Source organism: Cydia splendana, chromosome 7, assembly GCF_910591565.1.
Source record: "Cydia splendana chromosome 7, ilCydSple1.2, whole genome shotgun sequence".
NCBI classification, from domain to species: domain Eukaryota; kingdom Metazoa; phylum Arthropoda; class Insecta; order Lepidoptera; family Tortricidae; genus Cydia; species Cydia splendana.
Window position 1 is genome coordinate 4,415,172 of NC_085966.1, and position 18,968 is coordinate 4,434,139.

General features: G+C 37.2%; 1 protein-coding gene across 1 annotated transcript; it reads left to right on the forward strand.

Annotated features, from left to right (window-relative positions):
- The first annotated feature begins 11,762 nt into the window (after positions 1-11,762).
- On the forward strand, positions 11,763-17,445 carry LOC134792457 (uncharacterized). Its single transcript, XM_063763742.1, has 6 exons — positions 11,763-11,852; positions 12,985-13,027; positions 13,516-13,616; positions 14,228-14,308; positions 15,823-15,923; positions 16,907-17,445. The coding sequence occupies exons 1-6, from the start codon at positions 11,823-11,825 to the stop codon at positions 17,091-17,093; spliced, it is 543 nt and encodes a 180-aa protein (XP_063619812.1). The 5' UTR covers positions 11,763-11,822; the 3' UTR covers positions 17,094-17,445.
- Positions 17,446-18,968: the final 1,523 nt, after the last annotated feature.

Genomic DNA, 18,968 nt, shown 5'->3' on the forward strand with positions numbered 1-18,968 from the left:
AACTGCAACCTTGATAGTCTGTGCGGAAAGAAAATAGTCATAGAATGTATTTCCATGACTCTTTTCCGAACAAACTCTACTCTAACGGGTTTTGATTCTAAGTAGGTACAATAAATAAATTAGGTACCTGTAGACACTTGTTTCCCTTGGACTGCAAGTATTGACAACTGAAATTAAACGAAGGTATAATTAGCAGGATCTTTCGTAGTAATTCGAGCATTTCAGATTAAGTATATTGTTACTCGTGGAGAATACGAGCCACTTTTAGCATTTATATTGGTGGGTTGATTGGTGGCAGTTAAAAAATCGTTAAGTAGATTGTGGATTTGGTCTTGCTGTCGAAGTTAATGCTATACATGTGCTATTGATGTGACAATTATGGGTGCGCCAAAGTTCATATAAAATTGCAAATTCGATTATTGATACTCCGAAAATGTATCTCATGCAATTTTACATCCTAATGATCATTATACATTTTCATTTTAAACAATACTCATTGGAACTTCGAATTTATTATATTCATAATGTCATTCTACATAAATATCTCTATTACTAAAATTTATGCATATATTATTAGATTATTACTCGACATATCAATTTCGACATATTTGATTTTATTTATAGCAGCATGCACCTGAAAAAAAAAATTCTAAATAAGAAAAAAAAAAGACAGGTGGGTTAGGTTAGGTTAGAACTGCGACCCTCACATAATCGAAATGCTGCCAGAAAGGTGGGTTAGGTTAGGTTAAAATTGCGACCCTCACAGAACCGAAATGCTGCCAGAAAGATGGGTTAGGTTAGGTTAGAACTGCGACCCTCACAGAACCGAAATGCTGCCACAAAAGGTGGGTTAGGTTAGGTTAGAATTGCGACCCTCACAGAACCGAAATGCTGTCAGAAAGGTGGGTTAGGTTAGGTTAGAACTGAGACCCTCACAGAACCGAAATGCTGCCAGAGAGGTGCGTCCTGTGACCCTCACAGTGAGCGAGCGTAGCGAGAGCAAATTCGCAGTTCGTACAGTACCTACTTGGAGATATCGGGTTGAACATTATTGGTACAGCGACAGTGAAAAAGTATTGGTAATTTACGTTTCGCTCTGTAAAAATGATTGTATGAAATAAGTTTATAAATGAAGAAATTCTTTCAAATAACATTATGGACACAGATACATTCTCAGTGACAACATTATGAGTAAAAAAAACGGAATATGTATTGTTATGAATAATGTAGGTAGTAGTACAAAAAACTATTATAAAAATATATGAGAAACAATTTTCGGAGTAATGATGATTATGACTACAAAGCGGTATTATTACAAATATTCGAATAATAAATTGTATATGAGCCAATACGGACCCGACAATTATTTGTGAGCATTTTCTTAATCTGATGGTTAAATAAAGTAAAAAAAGTCTTGAGAGAACAATTGAAGAGAAGTATTGATCATTGGGACCTATAGGAATTATCACATTTATTGGGTACTGACTTTCAAATTTAAACTGTCGTGAACCTGTTTTTCACGCGAGTGGCTAAAAATATGTGAGTTGCACCGCATAATTAATATAATATAGGGTAAAAAAGAATTTGTAGAAAAGTTTTTCTTACTCACACGACTTTTAAAAATGGCTCCAAAAATTAAGACACTTTAATTACTTATCTTGACAATGTTGTCTGTTAGCTTAGATACACAAACGCAAACTTTTCGTAAAGTTATAAAAAAAAATGCTGAAGTAAAAAAAAACAACTGCAAACTGCAAATTGTGTTAAAAGCATGAAAATCGGTACGATTGATCTTGAGGCTATTTGAATCAATTTGACCCGTAGCACCAAAAAAAAGAACAAAAAAAGAGAGGAGTTATTATGCCATAATTTTTTTGTATGAGAAAATTTGTTTTTGGTCTGAAACCTATATCTGAACAAAAATATTTTTTTCCCCATGCAAAAAAAGACGACGTGATCCTTTTTTTTTATTATTATTTTTTGGTGCTTCGGGTCAATTTGATTCAAATGGTCTAAAGATCAATCGTACCGATTTTCATACTATTAACACCATTTGCAGCATTTTACTGAATTTTCGGGGTGTACCGCTAACGCTACCGGGGTCAAACAGATCACTGTGTTATGTCTTTCCTGTAGACATACACAAGAGTTAAGGGCTATAAAGGTTAATTTTCTTATTTAACCCTTATCCACGTGAAAAGGTCCTCCTTTTATTTAAAGAACTATGATAAAATCATTACTTACATGCCCACAAGCTGTTAACTATTGCCCACAGGAGAGAAAACTAGTGTGTTATCGCGAACAGCACATTTTTCTCTCCTGTGGGCAATAGTTAACAGCTTGTGGGCATGTAAGCAATGATTTTATCATAGTTCTCTAAATAAAAGGAGGACCTTTTCACGTGGATAAAGGTTAAATAAGAAAATTAACCTTTATAGCCCTTAACTCTTGTGTATGTCTACAGGAAAGACATAACACAGTGATCTGTTTGACCCTACGAGGTTTTTAATTATTTCCCCGTTCAATAAAGACTTTAAACTATCAAAGTACAAAAACTACTAAATAAAATAAAAAAATCTTTGTCAAAGTACAAAAAAAAAGTTTTATAGTTACCGTGAGAAGCACTAGAGCTGCGGACACCATATTTGGTTTTTGCACGGCTCCTGTCACACTTGGCCACTCCTGAAGGAGACCCGTCCTCGAATGCACAGCAGGTGGCCGGGCGACACTTATATATCGCTAACTTACGTCAATGGTATCCATATTAGCCTAACAACCTTATCAAGGCCTGAATTTTCTGTATAAATTTAATCCAAATCCAATTCCATTAGGGAAAATTATTATATTAGGTACCTACGCAAAATTCTGTGTAGGCGCGCTACTAGCATTAACAGATGGCCTACCGCGAAACACGAAAATAGAAAGTTCGTATTCTTGCGTGTTCGTGTGATAGAAAGGCAGATAACTAAATTTTGGTGTGTCCTCTGTAAACAAACTTTTTTTTTATGATATAGGAGGCAAACGAGCAGACGGATCAAGATGGCAAGCGACTACCGCAGCCCATGGACACCCGCAACATGGAAGGGTTGCGCGGGTTGAAACCTTAATGCAAAGTCATATTTATTTATTACAAATTATCTGTGAAAACTTGTGAAAAAACTGTTGGGCATATCACCCGATTCGAATTTTAAGAAACGTCAATTAATAGATCTAGAAACGATAATATGGATTAGATATGTGAGTGTCAAATGTGACGTTTCTTCAAACAAAAACGTCGTCTAAGTCGTCTAAACATAATATATAACCTATATCGTATCTAGATCTGTTAATTGACGTATCTTAAAGTTCGAATCGGGCAAATATTTAGTATGTATAAGTTACTAGTTTACGATGAATGCTGCGATAGTGCTGCACTCTGGCGGCAGCGCCAGAACATTGCAGTAATACCCCCTATTCAATAAAGGATCCTTTTCATACAAATGGGTGAAACATATTGTAGAAAAAGGTCACTTTTATGAGCAAATAAAATAAAATAAATGTTAACGACTCTTGTACATATATACAAGGTGTAAAAAAAGTTGACGCGAAATTTTATTGACCTTTGTATGGAGTGTTGGCCGACTTGAACGACCTGCGCTTGCGCCATAGAGAAAAAAGCGGCCAAGTGCGAGTCGGACTCGCGCTCCAAGGGTTCCGTACATTAAGTCCGACTCACGCTTGACTGCACATTTCTAATAGGTTTTCCTGTTATCTATAGGTAAAGAACTATTTTGTGTATTTTATTCATAATTCTAGACCCAGTAGTTACGAAGATAAAGGGGGGGGGGGGGATGGTAATTTTTTGGCTATTTTCGTAAATAACTTCTAACCTTTGTATTTTAAAATTATAAAAAATATATATTTGAAATACTCAAAATGAGCAGAAAACTTTATTATTTCACTTTCTCATTTACGCCCCAAAAGTGGCCCTCATGTTTAAAATTCATTTGTTTACGTTACATGTCCATCTTTGGGTCACTAATTTACATATGTGTACCAAATTTCAACTTAATTGGTCCGGTAGTTTACGAGAAAATAGGCTGTGACAGACGGACAGACAGACAGACGCACGAGTGATCCTATAAGGGTTCCGTTTTATCCTTTTGAGGTACGGAACCCTAAAAATGCATTGAAAGATGTGATTGCGCACGACTAAAACGATTTCAATTTAATACGAGTACACAATAATGTTACATTATATTTTTTTGAATTGTCCTTATGTTCCCGAGTTAATTAGTACCTAAATGACAGGAAACTCTGACGGAAATGGCGATAACTGTAAGTATTATCGGTCAAGAAAAAAAAAGATGTAGTTATTGCAACATTGTTTGCAATAAAAATAAATATCTGGGGACATCTTACACAGATCAACCTAGCCCAAAGCTAAGCAAAGCTTGTACTATGGGTGCTAGGCGACGATATACATACTGATATGTATAAACAAATATATATTTATATACGTAGAAAACACCCATGACTCAGGAACAAATTAATTATTTATTAGTAGGTATTTGCATTATTTTTCAAAGATCATCTGGAAGAGGTCGCTTTTTAGTCGCTAGTTATAATTTTCTCTTTTTAACCGACTTCAATTTCATAGAAGGAGGAGGTTCTGTATTCGGTTGTGGCTATTTTTTTTTCTATGTACGTTCACCGATTACTCCGACATCCGTAGTCCGATTTGAGTAATTCTTTTTTTATTTGAAAGGAGCTACCTCTGAGTTGGTCCCATTTTAATTTGGTTCTGTTCTGATGATGGGATCCATGAGGAATTGAGGGAACTCCTCAATTTTTAAAGGCACATGCATGGTGTTTTGGGCGTTTTCTTAAGCAACTCGAGCATTTTCTCCCGAAAACCACCAATTTGATGAAGTAGACCTTATGATCATGATTATTTAGATGATAATGATGATGATTTCTTTAAATGTAAGTACGTTCAGCGATTACTCCGGCACCTGTGATCCGATTTGAGTAATTCTTTTTTTGTTTGGAAGAAGTTACCTCCAAAGTGTTTCCGTATTATTTTTGGTTCTCGTCTGATGATGGAATCCATGAGGAATTGAGGGAACTCCTCAATTTTTAAAGGCACGTGTTAAGTGATTTCGGGGTTTTCTAAAGTAACTCGAGCATTTGCTTCCGAAAACCACCAATTTGATGTACTGCAACTGTAGCCTTACCACCAGTTTGACATTGACATATTCGCTAACGTCTTATGCATCTAAATGTAATTTTTTATGCATCTCGCTCACGCTAAGGTTAGTACGAGCGAGATGCATAGGAAGTAAGTTACACACATGCTAGCGAATATATCAATGTCAAACTCGTGGTAAGCTGGTAAGGCTACTGATCGGGGGTTAGGGTTAGGAGTTAAGGGGTCAGGGATTAAGGGGTCGGGGAATGGCGGTTGAAGGGTTGCTGGTTCAGGATCGAGGGGTTCCTGGATCAGGGGTTGATGTGCTGTGAGGTTGAGTGATCGGGGGGCTGAGGGATTAGGTCAGTGGCGGGGCGGGCGGATGGATTTAGTTGACAGGAATTATAATTTCCCAGACGGACTCGAGAAAATTCCTGATTACATATTTACTAAAGTAATAGGTACACGAATTTAGTGTTAAGACGAAACAGGAGCTGAGTTTTAAATATTTTAGGTAAATATACCCGTCTCGCTAACGGAAGCGGCACCTAAAAGTAGTGCGATAAGGACAAGGCGAAAAATCCTGCGTACAAATCTCAAAAATCGAGGTTTCGTACTCCTCTGTTTCCTCCTCCAAAACTTAACCAATCGTAACCAAATTTGGAAATCTAAATGATTATGAAATTATCTGTGTCGGACCGTTTTGCTTTTTTGGCTAATTGATATCAGTTTTGAATGCCACGCCTCTCATTGCGGCATAGTCAATTAGGCCATTTTTGAAGGGCTCTAGCGCCTTAAAAAACAAAAATATCAAAAAAAGCAAAACGGTCCGACACAGATATTGACAATATTAATCTGTGTTGAAAAAATCATTGCTCTAGCTTCAAAAACCACGGAGGAAAACGAGGAGTACGTTTGTATAGAGAAATGACCACTCCCGTTGGCTCTTAAACATGATCTTGTTTTTCATTCATGCGTCGCGCTCTTAACAATGCGTTAAAACTAAAAATGGTTAAATAAAAACTTTTTACAAAAAAAATGAAACCGACTTCAAAAAGGATGAAATAATATATTATCCTTTTTTTATGTCTATGCGTTACCAACTGATATGTTTGAAGTCGGTGCCAAGCCAAGTAGTAACAATACCAGTCAAAAATAATCAGCTTTATGGCTATAAATCCCATTAGAACTGTACTAATAACTATTATAAATGTGTAAAGAATTCTGTCTGCCTCTTTGTCGCCTTTTCATGGCTAAACAACTGAACCGCTTTAGGTGAAATTTGGCAAGAAGGTAAATTCCTTGAATTGTTTTATATTTTGAAATGTAGTCTTCTGGATAAGGGACGGGAAATAATTCAGTCCCAATCCCACACTTGCGTGCTATAGACTGTTCGAGCATTAGTAAGAAATGCTCTTTAAAAATACGACGGCAAAAAAATGCATTTATATTTACACTAATGTGCCGACAAATATGGTACGGACTGCGCCAAGAAGGTTTGATCGTGTTTTCTGAGGTGTGTTCTTAGGTCCAGTCGACGTCAATGATATGTTTACACTTTTGCACCTTACTCCTTTGTAATAAGGCGAAAAGTGTAAACATATTTTTAACGTCGACTGTACCTACAGAAAGTACGTTCATTGTCGTCGTGTAATGGCAATCCAACGTAGGTAAATCCTTATCGAATCGCACCAAAGTCATGGTATGCTTCAAAATTTGGCTTGGCACCGACTTCAAACATATCAGTTGGTAACGCATAGACATAAAAAAGGATAATATTTTATTTCATCCTTTTTGAAGTCGGTTTCATTTTTTTTGTAAAAAGTTTTTATTAATCTTTGTAATTTTACATGTAAAATATAATTAAATGTTAGTGGTGCAATGAAAATACAGATCCTTATGAGAGACGGCACACCGCTAGCGTGACGTGTGCGTGTGAGTCTCCAACATTATAGCGCACGCGCACGTGCACGTCACGCACACGCAGCCGGTGTGCACAGGCCTTAATTGGACTTAACGCACTGCATGACATATTTGCATTGCGCTTGTTGTTGCCAAGCGTCTTTGTACTTAAGTCGTTTACCGTTTTTGCATGCTACCCTCTCCTATTAAGATTTAAGCAAAATTATTGTTTTCTCAGTAAGAAAGGAATGTGATCTGAGGCTCTCTTATTTACTGATCGAAGTGTGCATACTTTTAAAACCATCCATCGCTATCAATTGATTTGGTGAAATTTTTTACCCTCGAAAACCCTCGCAATACTCAAGATACCCCTTTCGAACCACTCGCTACGCTTGTAGTTCAATTTTGGAATATTTCGCTTGCTCGGATATCAATATTAGCAGTATTAGCACAAGGGGTTAAACAATTACTTTCTGTCTATTTCTGTTCTTCCTGTCGATATAATTATACACTATGTTATGCTTCAGTTCAATTGCTCGTGTGTATTCTACAGGCGTTTCTTACATTTTTTATTTTGTAATAACGTGTTTTTTTTTTCAATATAGGAACTAAAGAAAATTTCTAGTTTCTGTTTTAGAACAGTCAAAACGATTTGCTTTGTTTTATATTAATTTGATCGTTAGCCATTGGTTAACCATTTTAGGTAATTTCGCCATTATTGTTTAATCCGTCTTTTTTTACATTTATTAGATGTTTCTTATCAACCTGTTGTCTTACGCGAGGTTTAGACTAGCAAGAATTTGCATGTAATTTTCATGACATTGCGGTAGGTGATGAGTTTGATGTAATTTTCATGACATCAAACTTTTGAATGCAGTTTAAAGCCTGACCAGTACGGTTACCATCAGTTTGTCACTGACATAAACGCCGTCGAGAACGTAATTTACTTTCTATCCATCCCGTTTGCACTAATATGCGAGTGCGAGCGAGATGTATAGAAAGTAAATTACGTTCTCGACGGCGTTTATGTCAGTGACAAACTGATGGTAACCGTACAGGAATATAATATGATCACGCGCCATATTGCGGAATTTCCCTGGAACTAATATTTTCATACTGTACTAACGTTTTGACAGTTCTAAAAATAAACTGATCTGACTAGTAGTCATATAGTTACCCTATGTATATTGCATGCAGATTAACTCTCGCTTTAGAGTAAAAACGTGTTTTGTTTCTAGAATGGAATCTGACTTCATGGAATAATTCATAAATTTATTCAGCAATTTTATCAAAACCTTGCAATCTGTTTCCAAAAACAAGTATGTATATTATAATAAGTAACAATTTTTAAAATAAAATAAATGACTAGGTACAAAATTCAAAGTATTTCATAACAGGCAAATATTACTTAATTAAAACAATGGAATTCATGTAAAGCTAACCACAAAATCCATATTTGTTATTTATCCTGTTGACGTAAAACGCTGTCTGTGCGTAAAGGAACTTCTAAATGCATTACAAACGTAAGCGACAATTGAAAACGTGCTCAATTGTGGACCGTATTGTCATGCAATAAGTTCCAAATTCGAAATGGTTTTCTGATGTCAGTTAAGCTGGTGGGGCAAAAGGTCGACCGTCAGTTACTACCTACTGAAATCTGATGTAATACTGAAACTTTTGTTAGTCATGCATTATTTCATACTTAGTTGCTAAGCAAGGATTTATCTTTTTTTTGACTGAGTTAAAAAAGGAAAGATAGCTAGACGGATTTGGGAAATCCTTTTTTTCTACTATGTAAAATATTGCAGTGCACCATAAAGTTAAAAAATACACATAAAGCGAAATACAAGCTTAAGACTAGGTAACAACAGGCTAGGCTAGGTTGGTTACATTGTACATCTTCAAATATTATAGGTACGCCTATTAGGGATTAGTTGCCAAAGTGATGGCTCCGATTAGCCGTGGCAAAAAGCTGTGATGAGACTTAGAAAGGTTTTGACTAGGGTGGATATGTAGGTCATCCTGAACAACTTTTACGCGAAATCGAAAAAAAATCTGTGGTCTCAAACATTTTGGTGAATCACATGTCAATGCTTTCTATGGAATAGCTGATTTTTTTCGCGATACTAGGGTTGGCCCCATAGTTTATTTATTTAGTCGTATGGCACAAGTACATAAAATATAGGCAATCAATTAACAATTAAAATTACAACAAATAAAATTATAAAGTCAGATGTTAACATTCAGTGTGTTCAGCCATGCGGCTGCATGGGTGAGATGAAGGAGGTCTTCACGTGGTCCAGAATGCAGAGGACAGTTAGACCCCCAGTAGGTAGTTAGCCCCATAGTAAAAGTTGTTCAGTATGACCCACATATTCACCTCACAGCGTATGGTCAAACATAACGATTTCACCCTGTATTTTCTCTCAAAAGCACCATCTTCTGAAGTGGAACATGCACATCTGATTCGAATTTAACAATTTGATACAACCATGACGATCATATTAATGTTGGCGCGTCTCTTGCTCATTTTGACGGCCAGTTCCTCAGTCACCAGTTACGTCAACCAGCTAGACGCTTCGCGATTTCTGCGAACAACTTGCTGGGACCCCATGGACCTACCCCCTTATTCATAAACCCACTACAAACCTCAATTAGCTAATAATCGTTTGTCCTTATCTGTCATTTTGACTTATGTATCTGCAAGAAAGGGATAAAACATAATTTAACTAAATCAGGCCCGTAAAGTTTTATGAATAAGGGCCAGGGCCGGATTAACCCTAAGTCAAAGTAGGCAACTGCCTAGGGGCCCCGCCTAGGCTAGGGGGCCCCGGCGGCTCAGCGCGCACCAAAATTTTTTTTTTCCATAGGGACAAAATTCATGAGTAAATTTTTTATTCTTATAATAATGAGTATGCTTTGTTATTGTTTTTTCGATCCATTCTTTAAATTAATGAAGTACTGTAATAAGATTGAAGCAATACGTTACAGTTTACGGGGCGTATTCTGCGTACCCTGTTGTAATAATAGGGGTTTTCAGGAAAAATGGTTCACTTTTGTTCGAACAACCAACAACTTTTGGGTTATTTCGACTCAGAATCACGAGGACTATTGATTAAAACAAAGAAAAAGAAAGAAGACGAACGTGTCCCCAGGTTTTCATAGGAATGCTCGACCTTCAGCCTCCCTTTTTACCTCAATTTACCATTGGTTTGTGTTCCACATCTCCTCTACTTCAGCTTAGCCTTTGGCCTCACTGCGCTAAGCTCGGCCTGCGGTCTCGCTTTTTAATACAATGGACATTGGTTCGTGTCTGTGCTCAACTATTTATCCTGAAGCCTGATGAAGCAAGACTTTGACTTCGCATGAAAGCTCACCTCACTGGGGCACTTCGGACTTTTAGGCCCAGATGAAGATCGATACTCGGCCTTTTAACACGCTTTCACAATTTGCGATATTGTTAACAAAAAATTTCGCGCTCGCTACGCTCGCGTTAATTTTTGGTTTCTTAGTTGACCCTGTATCATCTACATGTTAGCTCGACTGGTGAATGAATAGAGTTAGACCAAGAAAAGTCTGCAATGATTTTGATAGCATACGCAGTGCAAGTGTTATTTATACGTCATAACGTCGTTGCGCTTTTCAAAGCTGATATGTGTTCGATTTTTGATTGACAAATAGTTACCTAGCAACAAAATACATAAGGTGTTAATTCATTTGATTAAGATCTCGCACATATAAGATTTGGTAAACGCAACGACGATAATTTCATAGAAGTTTTGACGTTTAAAATAACACTTGCACTGCGAGTGCTATCAAAATTGTTGCAGGCTTATCTTGGTCTAACTCTAGTAATTTTTTAAGTAATTTTAACATATGGAAATTCTTTATTATTAGGTTGATTCGGCGTTTGGTCTTATGGTCGGACAATCGCTGTTCAGCCTCGCAAAATATTAACTATTGAGAAAATCAACTTTGCGGCACTAGTTGAACTTGGCCTTTAGCCTCGCTTAAAATTTGCCATTAGAGGTAGATAGGAAAGTGACGCTGAAGCTCACATCTTTGGTATTCCACTGGGAATTGGCCTAAAGCCTAAAGGGCTCTCCCCACACTTGACGCGACGCGGAATCGGCAAAAACCGATAGAATAAAGCTTTATGTCCACGCAATAAGAGCGAAAATGACATCGTTCGATTTGGATCGGCTCGGCCGACGCCTGAAGATTAAAATTAAAAACGCAAACTTATTTCCCTGTAAGGTGTATTCGGGTAATACCGAATGTTGGATAATTCCGAAATTCAGATGAAAATCACCCTTGATTCCATCATAATAAAAGTCTCTTTCGGAATTATCCGTCAGTTTTCGACATTCGGAATTACCCGAGTAAACCTTACTGAATATGCTGTGTGCAGAATTGACTGTAGGGGGCCCCGAGCGTCGCACTGCCTAGGGGCCCCGACATGCTTAATCCGGCCCTGATAAGGGCTCTAGAGTTTAAATCTGAATCTATACGTGTGTATATGTAGATACAAAAGACTAAAAGCTTGTAAAGACACGACAAAGCTTCCCCGTGTCCGTTCTGACGCAGGTTATGTGACACCAAACAACACGTAATCCTTTCGGGGAAAATCATTAAATACAAGTAAGTATAAATATTCCTCAGTATTAATTACAGCAAGTAGTACAGGTGATCTAAGAAACCGGAGTGCTTGTGTTTTAAATCTATTATTATTATTAAATACCTACTCAAAATGGTTTCTGTCAACGTTTTCATTGCTGTGGTATAAGTTTTACATTTTTAATATTTTAAAGATTAAGTTATTTTTCAACTGGGGAACCTTTAACAGTTGGTCAAACGAGTTTGGGTTTTGAAATTACATCACGAAAATATGAAAAATAACCGGACAAGTGCGAGTCGGATTCGCCCACCGAGAGTTCCGTACTTTTAGGGTTCCATACCCCAAAAGGAAAACACGGAACCCTTATAGGATCACTCGTGCGTCTGTCTGTCTGTCCGTCTGTCACAGCCTATTTTCTCGGAAATTACTGGACCAATTAAGTTGAAATTTGGTACACATATGTAAATTAGTGACCCAAAGATGGACATGTAACGTAAACATATACATTTTAAACATTCACTTTTGGCCAGTAAATGAGAAAGTTAAAAAATAAAGTTTTCAAAACTATATTGTGTTACATATCAAATGAAAGAGCTCATCTTGAGAATTTCAAATATATTTTTTTAATAATTTTAAAACACATAGGTTAGAAGTTATGAAAATAACCAAAAAATGACCATGCGCCCCTTTATCTCCGAAACTACTGGGTCTAAAATTTTGAAAAAAACATAAATAAGTTCTTTACCTATAGATGACAGGAAACCCTATTAGAAATGTGCAGTCAAGCGTGAGTCGGACTTAATGTACGGCACCCTTGAAACGCGAGTCCGACTCGCACTTGGCTGGTTTTTTTAGTAGGTATTTGTTGTTATACGGCAACAGAAATACATCATCTGTGAAAATTTCAACACTGTAGCTATCACGGTTCATGAGATAGCCTGGTGACAGACGGACAGTGGATTCTGAGTAATAGGATCCCGTTTTTACCCTTTGGGTACAGAACCCTAAAAATTACTTTTCCAAAAGCTATTACGGCTAACTTGACTAAATATACCAAGATTGAAATATTAAAACATAGCTAACAATCGAACGTTAATTGGAAATACCAATACCAGAAGGAAGGAAAATCTAGAAATTAATTTTAGGCGCGGAGCAAAGCCATGATGTCATTCTAGAAGTAATTTAATTAGACCGTTTTAAAATTAAATTAGATAGGTACATATAACCTTTTACTACTATATCTATTTTACCAATATGTACACACATGTAACCGTTAAAAAACCTAAATTTTCAGATGTTGTTTCTGATGGGACTGGCAGTAAACCACGCATATCCAAGTAAGTTAATACTTATACCGGGTGTGGCCTGTAACATGAGCAAAAATTAGACTGTAGGCTGTACTGCTCATACTGACCAACATTTGTTCAGCGACTTTTAAAAATAACTTGTGGTTTGATTTTTAATACACTTTAAAGTTTATTCTAAGACGCAATGTATTGCGTATTTTGTTATGTTTAAGGCGTGACAAGCAACGTCAATCACAATGATATGGCGTGGCGATGGCGTCCATTGAAGATAATATTTATTTTGTATGAAAAATAGGGAGTCTAAATACTTCATAATTTTTAAAAGTTGTTGAACAAAAGTGTCACCGATTGAGGAGTACAATCTATGTTTTAATTATTTGCTCGTGTTACAGGCCACACTAATAAAGTTAAACTGTCCGATATTCCTCTACATGTCGCAATTCTTAACCGATTCTCGTGAAATTTTGTGACCAAATTATATGATTAATAGAATTTTCAAACCAATTATTTGTTTTCAGCTAAGGAAGCTTGGCCCGAACAGTGTAAAGGGAAGTCGTACTGCCACGTGCAACCAGATTACTACCCAAAGGAGACGTTTGCGAAAATTTTGGATGGAGTGGTAAGTTTACAGAATGGCGTCATGTGGTCCTTTTTGTGCCCAAGGAATTATTAATTCTACTAATTATTTTTACATTATGAAAATGTTACCGTAGCAGTACCAAGAAAACATGCACTATCAAAATATAAGTATTGCTAATAATTATGTGACGAAATAATAAAAATAATAAAAAAACAAATTCACCTTATAAGGGGACTGCACAAAAGTCTTAAGGGGCCCACTGATTAACAGTCCGCCGGACGGTATCGGCCTGTCAGTTAGAACAAAATTTTGACAGTTCCGAACAACTGACAGGCCGATACCGTCCGGCGGACTGTTAATCAGTGGGACCCTTTAATGACGCGAAGTAGCGATATCTACTGTGATATTTGGTTATAAAACTAAACACATTTAATACACGTTAAATAAGCCCTATTATTCTTATTAATTAGGTCAACATTAATTAATCTTTAAAGTCCATTTATTTTAAGATATCCACTCAATAACATCTAAAGTTAAATATTCTTACACAGATTGACCAAGTCCCACAGTAAGCTCAAGAAGGCATAAGAAGGAAGGGGAAGGGAAGGAAAGTTGTCTCAAATGTTAATTTATTTTATTTTATTTCTCAGAAACTGCAGTTCCAGCAAGGGGGAGGGATCGCCAACCGCAGCAGTGAAGATGACGTCGCCAGCTGCAGTACTATTAAGCTGGTGAGTTTACACTTATATCAATAATAATTATATGAAAAAACCGGCCAAGTGCGAGTCGGACTCGCGCACGAAGGGTTCCGTGCCATTACGCAAAAAACGGCAAAAAAATCACGTTTGTTGTATGGGACTTAAATATTTAATGTATTCTGTTTTTAGTATTCGTTTCAAAATTTCAACTGTCACGGTTCATGAGATACAGCCTGGTGACAGACAGACATACCGACAGACGGACAGCGGAGTCTTAGTATTAGGTTAAAAGTAGTATAAAAGTAAAGGGTAAAAATTAAAATTTTATAGTACGACCGTGACCGTGAAACAAGCGTGCGAGAATTCCCGAAGGCTGGCCATATTGCCTCGCTGATATTTATTCGCTGTGCAAAATAATGGCCAGCCCTCTGGTCACCAGAAGCCTCTATATATTTTTCACCTCAGCAGCTCGAACAAGGGTACTTTGCTTCCTAAAAACAGTGAGCAAAATGCGATTTTGCTCACTGAGTCAGACAAAATGACATTCAAGTGACCTTTATAGTCATTTCAACATGCGGGGTCTAATACAAGTTCGATATACTTGGGTTCTATTATCTCTGTCCCTCTAGGTATGTTCTCACTGCTTAGGGTGAAAAATTTTGTGTACTTCACGAGATCAAAGTTATTTACATCTCGTGCGCTTTTGAATCCCTTACTACGCTCAAGATTCTAAATTAGATTCACTCGCTACGCTCGTGAATCTATTATAGAATCTTTCGCTTGCACGGGACTCAAAATAAGCACTCGAAGAAATATCAAACTTTGATCTCTTGTTGTACAAATAACTATTTTATACAGCCGACGCGCGCTTGGCCCCCATGGCCCTAAATAAAAAATAAAAATGTCGAAGCCAAATGCCTCAAGCATGTAAAACGCAAACATGTAAACTTCTTAGGGGCGACAACGGCATAAAGTTAGACCCAGAAAAGTCTGCAGCGATTTTGATAGCCCACGCAGTGCAACTGGTATTTATGACGTCATAATTTCATAGAAGTTTGACGTTATCAAAATCGCTGCAGACTTTTCTTGGTCTAACTCTATTTGCAGCGTTTGAGGCTTTCGGCCGAGAATGTTGCAGTGCCAGCACTTGCTTATTGATCCAATGCTCTTCTGTCTATCTTCTTCTTCCTCGTGTTATCCCGGCATTTTGCCACGGTTCATGGGAGCCTGGGGTCCGCTTGACAACTAATCCCAAGAATTGACGTAGGCACTAGTTTATACGAAAGCGACTGCCATCTGACCTTCCAACCCAGGGTAAACTAGGCCTTATCGGGATTACTCCGGTTTCATTCACCGAAAAACAACTGGTAAATATTAAATGAAATTTTTGATTTCGTACATAAGTTCCCAAAGAACTCATTGGTACGAGCCGGGGTTTGAACCCGCGACCTCCGGATTGAAAGTCGCACGCTCTTACCGCTAGGCCACCAGCGCTCTTCTGTTTATGTACTTATAATGTATCTTTAAAAATGTTATATTTTTTCCAGTTTGACAAAATTTATCTGATCTTGGACGATAGCGACACGATCCGGTTCGTCGCCCAGAACGATGATATTTTCTCATTCACGATTCAAATCGAAGAATGCAGGTAAACCATTAATTTATTTAGTTTCAACAATTCTAATTTGTACTTAAAAAAATTACAATTGCGCCATGCTTATTTTTATTTATTTAAAACTACTCTTAAAGTCTGAACGCCTATTACATTTGAATACTATTTTACCAGGCTATTCATTGTGAGAGTACAATACGTAGGAGAAAAATGTGAATAAATCAGTTTTTCATAGTAACTTTCGAATAAGTATTTATTTTTAACTTATTGAAAAGAAGTAATAAAAATTACAAGATTATAAATACGACTTGAATAGATACAGATGTAGAGCATAATTGGTTTCCATCGTATTTTCTCGGAAACGTTCGTATTTGTCATGCTACTTCAGTCAACGTCAGTATTTGTACCGAGACTGACTGAAATAGCAACACATGAACACACGTTCGTACGTTTCCGTGCAAATATGATGGAAAATAATTATGCACTACATCTCTGCAGCAAATTCATTAATCCTTTGAACACCAAACCTATCGCCTATCGCGTGCGGCATCATCGTAAACTAAACTTTGTTGCAATGGACGAAGGTTGATATTGGACTGTAGCTGCGAACGGCAGTTGAGGTCTTTGGAGTTCAAATGGTTAATCACACAATAGACAACCATATTAACTTCTCACTAACCTTCTAAGATAAGTGTCTTTCTCACAAAATAAGTAATAGTACTACCGTACAGAAAGGACACTTCCTACAAAACCGAAGTTTGACAGCGATTCAGGGACGAATCATGCTGTCCCTAATGTATCGCACTATACCTTTCGGCTATTTAGGGTTGTAAAATTCAAATCATTATCTTATCTGTGCTTGTGCACGCAAAGGGACGTCAAGTTATGCCAACCCTAATAGTTGCTCGTAGCAATGCTGAACCGAACGGAGCAGAGAATGCCCGAAAGGAGGATGTTACCACCAGGTTACCACTGGTAAAAGTAAGAATAATGTGAATGTGTAATTACCTTTATTCTAGTTCACCTGGCCGAACACATTCATCTGCGTTGGACGAAGATCACCTTCGAGAACACAGGGTAGACTGCTACGAGACCAGACTACCTTTCATGTTCCCCGTGCTCTCGCTAGATGGCACTAAACTGGAATCTGTGGCGCCTAAGAGCGGAGTTCCTGTAAGCTGTTCTGCCAAAGTGATAGCGACGTAGTTAATATTATTTTTCAAACGAATATGGTTAGGTGGGCTGGTTCTCTTTCTGAGGAGTATGGGCTGGAATGCGGGGGGGGCTGTCCTCTCCTCGACTTTTCAACCTATATGTAAACGACCTTCTCGAGGAGCTCAGCAGTGCCGGCGTAGGCTGTTCTATAGATGGAAAGTTCGTTAATAATATCAGTTACGCCGACGATATGGTGCTGCTGTGTCCCTCGGTAAGGGCTCTTCAGATGTTAGTGGATATCTGTGAGGGGTACGCGGCGGCCCATGGACTAAGGTACAATGTTAAGAAAAGTGAACTTCTCGTTTTCAAGGCTGGAACTAGAAAACTGAGAGCAGTTCGTAGATTTGCTAGGTGCTCACGTGACGTAAAAATCACATTGTTTAAAGCGTATTGCCAGACCTTTTACACCTGCAGCCTATGGACCAACTACACTCGAAAAACCATCAATAGTCTAAGAGTCCAGTACAATAACGCCCTCAGGATGCTGTTGGGGCTGCCTCGCTGGTGCAGTGCGTCGCGCATGTTTCTAGAGGCTAACACGGATGGCTTTAATACGATACTGTGGAAACGTGTTGCCTCCCTGATGCGCAGAGTGCGAGAGAGTACCAATAGCCTCCTGAGTGCTGTTATTGAAAAGTGTGAGTGCCCTGTTATGAGGCATTTTTAATGTAAAATAATTAGGAATTTAATTGTTTAATTTTGATATATTATTATTACATGTTAATTAGTTTTGTGTCGTGGATATTATAATAATTATTAATTATTTTAATGTATGTTTAGTATGTAGGCACTAACTCTTAAATGTAAGTACTTGTAATACTAACAATTTTATGGACCTATGCAGTCTGGAATAAATATATTGAATTGAATTGAATTGAATTGAATATTATTTTTAGAGTATTTTTTTTTGTTTAAGTACCTATGTCATTTTAAATTTATAAACTGTAGATCAAATTATAAAATGTAAATAATAGAATTGAATTTATTATCCAAAATGGAGATGACAGATTTATTTAAACAAAAGGTTAATGGTATATAAACAATCATACAAAAATAACTTAAATATATCTAAATATTGAAATATTTTAATCTAAAAGACCTTCGCGAATTGTACCGGGTGCAAAGGTGCCCATCACACTTGCCGCATTACCACGTTGGATAGCGATGGCCAGCCTTTGCACCAGGTACGAACCCGCGCGAGCATCAGAGGTCCTCTCCCTAATTCTATGTCCCACCTCCCGTATAAAAGCTATGGCGTCAGATGAATTGATTGATTAATTGTCTGCAATAGTGAAAGTATTATAAATATTATAATAGAAGACGTGTAGAAATAAGTTTGAAAATTACCTTATTACCAATAAATGATGTCTATGTCTATCATTTTTTTTACAGATTGTAGTCTAAATTCTAAATTCCAAACAAACCAATAGTTATAATTTTTTTTGACAAACGTATTTTTTGTCTGATATCTATATATATTAGGTACCTACTGAGAGTTTTTTATGTTTTTTTTTATTTGGCAAGCTGTTTCTTTATATATGAAAAATAATATGAAATATGAAATAGATATCAATAAGCAAAATATTATGACATATTATATACCTAATTATCTTGCGTCATTCTATATAACCTAACCACATAAGCGACTGATAACGATGTAACGTATTTGCTGTCTGAAAACGATTGGTCGTACAGTATTACCATAAAAGGAGTGATTATACAGGGTGTCCCGTAAGTGACACGTCACAGTGACACTGGAGGTAGATCAGGCCAAGAGGACCCAAACCAACTTAACATGACCCCCGTAAAAGTGGCACGGTTTTCCAATTATTGCCAAATTAAGGTTTTTCAAGAATTTTGACCGTT

Excerpts from the sequence above, each read along its gene's own strand:
- LOC134792457 (XM_063763742.1), top strand. The coding sequence starts at position 11,823 with ATGGTTTCTGTCAACGTTTTCATTGCTGTG. Across the intron at positions 13,617-14,227 it reads CGAAAATTTTGGATGGAGTG|AAACTGCAGTTCCAGCAAGG; the intron begins GTAAGTTTACAG and ends TTTATTTCTCAG. Across the intron at positions 15,924-16,906 it reads ATTCAAATCGAAGAATGCAG|TTCACCTGGCCGAACACATT; the intron begins GTAAACCATTAA and ends CCTTTATTCTAG.